Source organism: Oratosquilla oratoria, chromosome 12 (assembly GCF_046742065.1).
Source record: "Oratosquilla oratoria isolate Oo_2021 chromosome 12, ASM4674206v1, whole genome shotgun sequence".
In the NCBI taxonomy this organism is placed as follows: Eukaryota; Metazoa; Arthropoda; class Malacostraca; order Stomatopoda; family Squillidae; genus Oratosquilla; species Oratosquilla oratoria.
In genome coordinates, this window is record NC_134788.1 from 62,755,305 (window position 1) to 62,765,818 (window position 10,514).

General features: G+C 37.6%; 1 protein-coding gene across 1 annotated transcript; it reads left to right on the plus strand.

Moving 5' to 3' along the window:
• The first annotated feature begins 1,089 nt into the window (after positions 1-1,089).
• LOC143031899 (uncharacterized) lies at positions 1,090-9,437 on the plus strand. Its single transcript, XM_076196263.1, has 2 exons — positions 1,090-1,410; positions 6,507-9,437. The coding sequence occupies exon 2, from the start codon at positions 6,778-6,780 to the stop codon at positions 8,656-8,658; it is 1,881 nt and encodes a 626-aa protein (XP_076052378.1). The 5' UTR covers positions 1,090-1,410; positions 6,507-6,777; the 3' UTR covers positions 8,659-9,437.
• The last annotated feature ends 1,077 nt before the right edge of the window (positions 9,438-10,514 follow it).

Below are 10,514 nucleotides of genomic sequence, written 5' to 3' on the forward strand. Positions count from 1 at the left end.
ACAGGGTGGAAAGGGAGTTGGGAGATAGGGTTGATGAAAGAGTATTAGGATAGTTTGGACACATGGAAAGAATGAGTGAAGAAAGACTAGTAAAAGAGGTATGGAAGGCAGATGTGGAGGGAGTGAACATGAGGGGACGTCCTAGGATGAGATGGATGGATGGGGTGAAGGGGGCTTTGGGGAAGAGGGGAATGTCTGTTGAGGAAGGACGGGAGAGGACAGAAGACAGGGGTGAATGGAGAATGGTTGTATATGGAAGATGTTGTGATGCATGAGGTGGAATGGATGGGGGGATGGGGGATGAGGTAGTGTGTGTGAGCAAAATTTTGACGCAGCCCGAAGGGATTTCTCCCCGTCTTCTCCTTTATATGGGGGACGGAGAGGGGGGTCGCCGATTTAATGAAGCGGCCTTGCTGTGGATGTGCTGTGTCTTGCGACACTGCTACTGACCCAGTGCAGTGGACAAGGTGCAGGGATGACCCGTCATTCAGGAGGGGCTAAGATGGGAGGGAGGGTGGAGGGGTGTGGAGTGTTTTCGGGGATGAAATGGGTGGGAATGATTTTATGCCTTTTCCTTTTTGGCTACCTCCTTAGTAAGGGGGAAAAAGCCTTGGTATATGTATGTATGTACATATATACATATATATATATATATATATATATATATATATATACATACATATATATATGTATATATATACATACATATATATATATATATATATATATATATATACATATATATATATATATATATATATATATACATATATATATATATATACATACATATATATGTATATATATTATGGGTAGAAAAATATAAGATATTGATACATAATATAAAAAATATAACATATAAATTATAAAATATAGATTATAAAGTATAAGAATTTAAATATGAAAATAGAATAAAGAGTAGAAATAGGAAAACTGAAAAATATATAGAAAATAGAAAACCTGCACCTTCGCAGTTTCAGTCCTCAGATTCAGGTCGATGTCCGAGGTGATTTTATTTAGCACACATACATATAACTATTTCCTAGTTGAACTGTCTATAAAGATTTTCGTTCTAATTTTTTTCTTTTGTGACTTTTCTTTGTTTATACTCTGTCCGCTTCCTTCAATTTCTTTTATCTTGTTTCCCTTAGTTTTTGTTTTGTAGTTTCTCATTTTTAACATGTATTATTGCTTTACCGAAAAATATTTTCCCTGCCGTTGATTCATCATAGTCAGTATCTCCTTTAACTCTCGCATTTTACTCAATTGTTGTTAAAGTCGTTGGCTTTGTTTATTTACATATTGTGTGATAGCCCGTCAAACCTTCAGTTCCGCACATTCAGCTGTTGGGAGAGTACGTTGCCATGGCTGTGCATTGTACAGGCCAAACAAGTGTGCCTTCTTGAATTTGTAAGTGGAATCATATAGTGGTAAGGTAGTTTAGTTCATGCACATTGATTCTGAATTTGCTACACTTCAATTCCTATGTGGCATTCTGAGGAGGGGTAAACGTGTGGATATATATCAAGATGTTTGGCAGTCTCACAGCTGCAATTACCTATATCAACAGATAGGTTTGGTTAATCCGAGTAATTTGAATTCCAGGTATAATTACCGAAAAAAAAACGTTAATAGCTAAAGAAAAATAATAATAATAAATAGATAACATTTTTTATTTACCAAGGGGCTAGGGTAGGTTTGGTCAGGTCAGGTCTCACAACTGCAATTCATACCCAATTCATTGGCAAGTTCTTATCATTATGAGTATTTGAGCCATAAATATAAATACTTTAAATTGATATTAATGTCAGTAGCAATTTAAAAGAATAGATTAAGACTGGCAAGCATTTTTATATTTATGAATTCATTTGTCTTTTTTGCTTACATTGTTTTTACATTCTTATTGGGGAATGAGACTCCATCTTGTCTTCCTCTGTACAAAAATCTAGAATATATGAAGTTCACTTTGAATTCAGTGTGCAGATTGTAACATTTTTGTGAGTAAAATATCTAGACTTTGCAAAAGCATTTGATACCGTCCCCCACCAAAGAATACTTAATAAATTAGCTTCACACAGAATAAGTGGTAGCCTATGAAGTTGGACTAATAATTGTTTGAACAATCAAAAACCTAGTTGTTCTAAATGCCAAAACTTGTAGATGGAAAAATTGTTACAAGTGGACTTCCACAGGGTTCTGTTCTTGGGCACCTATTCATAGTATATGTAAATGATATAGACTACGGGCTGAAACCTATTGTCTCCAGATTTGCTGATGATACAAAACTGCAGAAAGACAAATGATCACTTTAACCAATTAGATATTCAAGAAGATTTTGATAAACTACAGCAATAGTCTGAAAAGTGGCTAATAAAATTTAACATAAATAAATGCAAGGTTATGCACATAGGTAACAATAACAGTAAGTACGATTACAAGTTATTTGGAAATTCATTAACAAAAGTGGATAGTAAAAAGTATCTTGCTGAAATTATCAGTAACAATCTCAAATCATCTAAGCAGTGTATTTCAATCTCTGAGAAAGCAAACAAGATTCTAGAACTGATTGTGGAATCTTTTGACTTCAAAAGTTCATCTCTCATTAACAAACTATATAAATCGGTTTGTCCATATTTTGAATATGCTGTTTCTTTATGGTCACCGAATCTCATTAAAGACATTGGCAGATTGAAAAAAAAACACAATGGTGAGCCACAAAACTGATTCTGAGTATAAAAGATAAATTGTATGAAAATTGACAAAAATATATGAATTTGTTTTCCCTAAAAAAAGCATAGACTCAGGTGACTTGATACAGGCCTTCAAGATTCTAAAGGGAATTGGCAACATCAAAAGGGACAAATTTTCCCACTGAATGAGAATCTGACAAGAAATAATGGTCTCAAACTGTCAGTAAATAGATTTAATTTGGAAATGGATAGAAACAACTCCAAGTATATAGTTAATGAATGGAACGAACTTCCTGCAGAGGCAGTGCAATATACTTCAGTTTGAAGCTTTAAGATTCGTTTAGATCAGTGGTTCTTAACCTTTTTTGGCAGCGACCCAAAATTTTGCACAAATCAAGCATCACGACCCAAGCCTACATAGATATTGTCAGTTTTACATTGAAATTTCAAAACACTTCAAATAAATTTTCTGCTTTGGAGTTTTTATTTAATCATGGTCTGCTTAGAATCCTAAAACTAGGCATCATGTATTTTAATTATTACAGTATGTAATTATAATATATTTGTAGTGGGAAAGTAACTATTTTCTGCAAACCACTTAGCGACCCAATAAAATGCCTTGGCGACCCAAATTTGGGTCGCGACCCAGGGGTTAAGAACCACTGGTTTAGATAATCGCCAAATGAAAATGCTGTACAGTAGACCCTAATTTTACGCGGGGGTTAGGGACCAGGAACTCCCGAGTAAAACGAAAATCCGCGTAAAATTCCGCCACTGAAGGAGATATACCAAAACAATCATTAGAACCCTAATAATTTTATTTCCACAATGAATTGCCATATTGAACAAAATAATACAATAGAAAAATAGGAAAACAATACAATACAAACAAAAGAACAAGAAAAAACAGTGCATGAAATGAATATATGTAGAAGGGGTAGTAGTCTAGGTAGCAGTCTAGTCGGACTCGGCATCAGAATTAGCTGGACCACCACGTTTCTGTAAAAACATGGTGATGGGCAATTGTACTCGGCGCTTTTTCATGTCCTGCAAAACGGCTTTGTAGGGCGCCATAACACTGTCGATGCCATTCTGCGCCGCAATTGCCCTCACCATGGATGTGTCAGTCTCATAAATGGCAGCCTTGAGAGCGGAGGCCTGTCGTATCAAGGCTGCCAATGAGTCCAAAGTTAATCCTTCCTGTGGCTGGCTTTCTTCTTCAACATTGCCCTTCTCCTCCTCCTCACTGGCCGACTGGACGAGTTCCACCAGTTCCTCCTCAGACAGCTCAACTGCATGGCCACGAACCAGTTCCCGAACCTCTTCTTCCTCCATATCTGCAAATCCTTCACCGCCAACTTCCTTTGCTAAGGCTACAGTCTTCTTCACCTGATCTTCCACTTGCTCATCCGCTGAAAAGCCTGTAAAAGAATGGACGCAGCTTGGCCACAGAATTTTCCAGCAGGAGTTGACAGTCTGATGCTTAACTTCCTTGGTTGCCCCTTCCACAATAGTGAGGCAGTCTGCAATTGTGAATGATTTCCAATATTCTTTGATGCCCAGGTCTGGATTCTCATCTAGGATAGAGTGCATTCGAGACATAGAAAGCCGTGTGTAATAGGCCTTAAATGCCCGAATGACACCCTGGTCCAGCGGCTGAAGTAAGGCAGTTGTATTAGGGGGCAGGAAGACAACCTCCAATTCATCATTGTAGAGTCCCTCCAGGGACTGTGGGTGGCTTGGGGCATTGTCCAAAACCAGCAAAATCTTTTTAGGGATACCAAGCCCTTCCAGGTGCGCCCTCACCTCCGGCAACAAACAGTTATGAACCCAGTCTAAAAATATGGTGGTGGTGGTCCAAGCCTTTTTGTTGTGAACAGAGATAAATATATTTGGCTAAAAGAAAAATGCAGATCCAATGCAGACACAAATGAAAACCAATGAAAAAACAAATGAAATCTATTTTATATTGTCACAATAATAAATTTAGAAAAAGAAACAATGATTAGCTGTCGCCTATATATATATATATATATATATATATATATATATATATATATATATATATAGATATACAAAAACCCAAAAATCCGCGTAAATTCAAAACCGCGCATAAAAAATCCGCGTAAAACGAGGGTCTACTGTAATGCCTTCCATTTATTTTATTTGTGTATTTGTTATTGTTTGTCTCTTTATTATTATTTGCTTGATTATCATTAATCTGTCAATTTATTATTATTTACTATTTACCTATTTGTTTATCAAAGTTTACCTATTCATTATTATTTCTATCATTATGATTTTTATCTATTTATGTATTTATTTATCATTATTATAATTTCTTTGCATCCGACCTAGTTATGGACCAAAAGGTCTCCTGTCAGCATGCTCCTTTGTAATCCTTTGTAAAATTTTGATGAGCTTCCCAATTTGCACTCGTAAGAAACAATAAGATAAAAACTGTTGTATGGAAATGGGAAGTCTGTCACGTAGACTCAACTCACTTTGCGCCACTGAAGTGGTGTTACGGGGCTAAAACACTGTAAACATGATAATGAGATGTGCATGTCACCAGCCACCACTTGACTGCTGTTAGTATTGATCACTGATTTTCTTTTTGATCATATCAGTATTATATATATACACACCCATGATATCATCTTCATAGATATAATGGAGATCGTGAAAATGGTAAACTGGTCATTTTATTAGTGGGTGCTCCGACCCATTAATATTGTTTCACTACAAAGTAAACAAGAACACAGTTGCCAGATCAACTCTGTGACACAAGGCACTATCCAGCCAATGTAGTGGATGTAAGTGCTGATGATAGTACATCCATCCATACTATTATTATGTTCTTGTATAGTGTTCATATCTTAGAAGGAGTGATGTGGTAAATGCTCAACTGAGCCCAAAGCTTACAGAAGATTCAAATTCATGTTGATTAAAGTTAATAGGCAGGGGCACCTTCTAAACTGAGATAAAACTAACATCAGATGTTGCACAAAGAGAACAAGATTTTTTTTTCTTCTTTTTTGTTATTATCATAAAAGTGTCACAACTAGTAAGGGAGATGTCACAGGCATCCTGAAAGATGACTGGATTTGTGTATATTATGCCTTTGATAGAAGTTCTTACCTGAGTTCTTCATTATTGCTGAGATTGTTTTAGTGGGTCTATCTTATATGTATATTTTTCTAGTCGACAAACAGGTATTTTAGGAAGTGTGACAAAAAAAATATGGAAAGTACCTCTACAACTACTTAGATCAATTTTATTGATTACATTTTACAAAAAATGATATAACACAGGTACACCACCTACCAGTGTATCTTAAACAATGTAACTTGCATCACAAATTTGAGTGAGATAAACTGAATAAACCCTAGAGTAGGTCATGTTTAGATTGAGGTCTTGTGAGCCCAAACATGGAATATTATGATGGAGTATGTCAGAATATTTCTTCTGCGGCCAGCTGTGCCATTCCCCACTTCCAAATGTTGTGATGTGAGGAAAACAAATACAACAAAATTCAAGTAATTCTGGTCGTGGTGAGGAGAGTATGCTTGTAGCTGTTGGATGATTTTCAGCATGTTTCTAATGAAAAAATAGATCACAATATGTCATAGCACCATATCTGTTATTGTTTCTATCTGTGTTATGTTAGGTGATGGCATGTACAAAAGGTCTGTTTAGGTACAAAGACAGTTTAGTATGAAATGCTTTACATATGAAAAATCCATCATCTTATTACAGTGTATTACACAATTTCAAAGAGTTAGATGTCAGTCTTTTAATTACATCTTTTTCCAGGATGACGGTATCTATCAGTATTGCTTTGGAAGGAAGAGCTCTCTGTAGATTCCATGTATCATACTATGAAAAAGTGTGACATATGCAGCACAGCTATATCCCTGATCATCATAGATATTACATGATAAACCTCTCCAGTGTGACCTGTGTGCTTCCACTCTGTAAGAAAAGGGTGATCTCAGATAGCACAAAAGTCACCTCAAAGGTCATATGACCCACACAGGATCTGTGTGGTTCTGATTTCTCACAAAAGGGTTCTCTCGCACAAGATATGAGGAATGACAAAGGAGAAAAGCCTTTCCAGTGTGACCTGTATGAATCTGCTTTTTCACATAAGGGTGTTCTCACAAAACATATGAGGACCCACACAGGACAGAAGCCTTTCCAGTGTGACCTCTGTGATTCTGCTTTCTCAAAAAAGAATAAACTCACAAGGCACATGAGGACCCACACAAGAGAGAAGTCTTTCCATTGTGACCTGTGTGATTCTGCTTTCTCACATAAGGAAAGTCTCAGAATGCATTTAAGGACCCACACTGGAGAGAAGCCTTTCCAGTGTGACCTGTGCGATTCTGCTTTTTCACAAAGGGGTCATCTCACAGTGCATAAGAGGGCCCACACTGGGGAGAAGCCTTTCCAATGTGCCCTGTGCGATTCTGCTTTCTCACAAAAGACTGGTCTCATGCACCATGTGAGGACCCACACTGGAGAGAAGCCATTCATGTGTGACCTGTGCAATACAGCTTTCTCACGAAAGGGTATTCTCATACAACATCTGAGGACCCACACAGGAGAGAAGCCTTTCCAGTGTGACCTGTGCAAATCTACTTTCTCACAAAAGTATAATCTCACAAAGCATATGAGGATCCATACAGGAGAAAAGCCTTTCCAATGTGACCTGTGCAATGCAGCTTTCTCAGAAAAGGGTACTCTCACAAACCATATGATGACCCATACAGGTGAGAAGCCTTTCCAGTGTGACCTGTGTGATTCTGCTTTCTCAAATAAAACTCATCTCACACATCATATAAGGACCCATACTGGAGAGAAGCCTTTCCAGTGTGACCTGTGTGATTCTGCTTTCTCACAAAAAACTCATCTCACACATCATATGAGGACCCATACTGGAGAGAAGCCTTTCCAGTGTGACTTGTGTGATTCTGCTTTCTCACAAAAAGTTCATCTCACATATCATATGAGGGCCCATACTGGAGAGAAGCCTTTCCAGTGTGACCTGTGTGATTCTGCTTTCTCACAAAGAGTTCATCTCACACATCATACGAGGATCCATACTGGAGAGAAGCCTTTCCAGTGTGACCTGTGCAAGTCTGCTTTTTCTCAAAAGGGTCATCTCACAGTGCATATGAGGACCCACACTGGAGAGAAGCCTTTCCAGTGTGACCTGTGCAAGTATGCTTTCTCATGTAAAAATAGTCTCAGCAGGCATATGAGGACCCACACTGGAGAGAAGCCTTTCCAGTGTGACCTGTGCAAATCTGCTTTTTCTGAAAAGGGTACTCTCAAAGACCATATGAGGGTCCACACTGGAGAGAAGCCTTTCCAGTGTGACCTGTGTGATTCTGCTTTCTCACGAAAAGTTCAGCTCACACATCATATGAGGTTCCATACTGGAGAGAAGCCTTTCCAGTGTGACCTGTGCAAATCTGTTTTTTCTCTAAAGGGTAGTCTCACAAGGCATATAAGGACCCACACTGGAGAGAAGCCTTTCCAGTGTGACCTGTGCAAGTCTGCTTTCTCATATAAAAATAGTCTCAGCAGGCATATGAGGACCCACACTGGAGAGAAGCCTTTCCAGTGTGACCTGTGTAATTTTGCTTTTCCACGAAAAGTTCATCTCGCACATCATATGAGGACCCACACTGGAGAGCAGCCTTTCCAGTGTGACCTGTGCCAATCTGCTTTCTCACGAAAAGCTCATCTCACAGATCATATGATGACCCATACTGGAGAGAAGCCTTTCCAGTGTGACCTGTGTGATTCTGCTTTCTCACGAAAAGCTCATCTCACATATCATATGAGGGTCCATACTGGAGAGAAGCCTTTCCAGTGTGACCTGTGCAATGCAGCTTTCTCACAAAAGGGTATTCTCACAAGGCATATGAGGATCCATACAGGAGAGAAGCCTTTCTAATGTGACCTGTGCAATGCAGTTTTCTCACAGAAGTGTCATCTCACACATCATATGAGGAGCCACACTGGAGAGAAGACCTTCCAATGTGACCTGTGTAAATCTGCAGTTTTCTTACAAAATGATTAATTAAGGCTTCATGGTGGTTTTTAAATACTGGAGAAGTAAATCGGGACAAGTCTTCAAGTCTCACTTTGGATCCAAACTAAATAAGGAGGCTTTGTGGTCAATGGTCAATCATGTTCCTCAACATCACATGATTTCCGAGTTAAATGACTTCAAATACTCTCTTACCTCTTTTGTAAATATTCATCTAGGTGTCATCCTTATCTAATAGAGATTCTGGTTGTTGAAGTGATTGAAAATATGTAAAATGTATTTGATATTCATACATGTGATTTTTTTTTTCTTATTTATTTATTTCTTTTTTTTAACTAGGTAAGAGATTAGTAGACCAGAAAGAGAGCCACCGCCTGATGGTCGTGTTTAAGTTTGGAAAATAATGGTAGTGCATTGTAACGAAAAGAAGGGGATGTCACACCTTGTGTACTCATTGGGAGTAGCTAAGCTAGTTAGCCTATTTTCTTTTACTTCTTGTTTAGTTCTAATGTACTTTACGAAGCTATTAGGTTGGTTTATTGATAGAGTGTAGAGAGGGACACATGGATATTCTATTACTGGTCTCACCAAGGCTTTGCATAGGTGTATATTTGTACTATTTTCTGAGCAATATAAATAACATGCCAGATAAAAGTGTATAATCTTATTTTCTACATGGTATATCAAATAATCACTTTGCAATTAAATAATATATATGTTAGAATATCTTTTATTATCCTAAAATGCTTTTTTTTTTCAATTATTCATGAATACACACGAATATCTTTATAACTATGTTAAGGAGAGACCATAAAATTAGTACTAAAAGGCATGAACAGAGTATAGTTTTATCTTTCACAGACCTGTAACCGGTTTCCCCTAATTAAATTATTCAAAACTGGAGCTGTTCTTGGGCTCCAATCCATCTCTTTATATCAAGTTATATATGTGTGTGTGGTCTGATACACCTGTAGCCTCGTTCATAGAGAAATTTCCTTTCAATTAAACATAAATAGAAACCTTGTCAAAATTTGACTGAATTTTACAGAACACATGATGGCGGTACACTAGGCATTTCTCATTAACAATCTCTTGCGTACCCTTCACACAGGGGGTGTTTTTTTTCAGGTGAGGCTGGTGGGACCATTTTCAACATTCCCAGGTAAGTCATCGTTGAACAATGGGACACTTTTCCAAAGCTCAAAGCCCAATTCAAGGTTAACTCTAGACTCATAAAAGCAATGCTTTTCTTCACTGTGGCTCGGTGTCAGAGCAGTATCTAAATGAAAGTCTTGCAGTAGATACCTTAACAGGTTTCAGTGGCGGATCCAGGGAGGGGGCTGAAGCCCTCACCAAATTTGTTCTTTCATTACCTCTTAGCAAGGGTCGAGAAACCTGCCTCGTGTACACCGGTATGTCGGAGAAAGGATTACAAAGGAGGAGCATGCAGACAGGAGACCTTTTGGTCCATAACTAGGTCTGCAAAAAATATAATGATAAATATATAAAAAATAGTATAAATGATGATAAAGCAAATACTGGTATGTAAAGTTGAATAATAAACAGGTAAATTGTAAGTAATTACTTATGTGTCCATTTGTTATTACAATAATGAATGGGCAGATAAATAATAGTATAAAACAAATGACAGGAATTACAACATCTTGTTAATGTATTTATCCAAACGAACCTTACAGCTTCGAACAGATGTACATTGCATTGCCTCAGCAGAGAGTTGATTCCATTCATAAACTATACGA

What these genes read in the sequence shown, in the direction of transcription:
- LOC143031899 (XM_076196263.1), top strand. Translation starts at nt 6,778, where the DNA reads ATGAGGAATGACAAAGGAGAAAAGCCTTTCCAGTGTGACCTGTATGAA.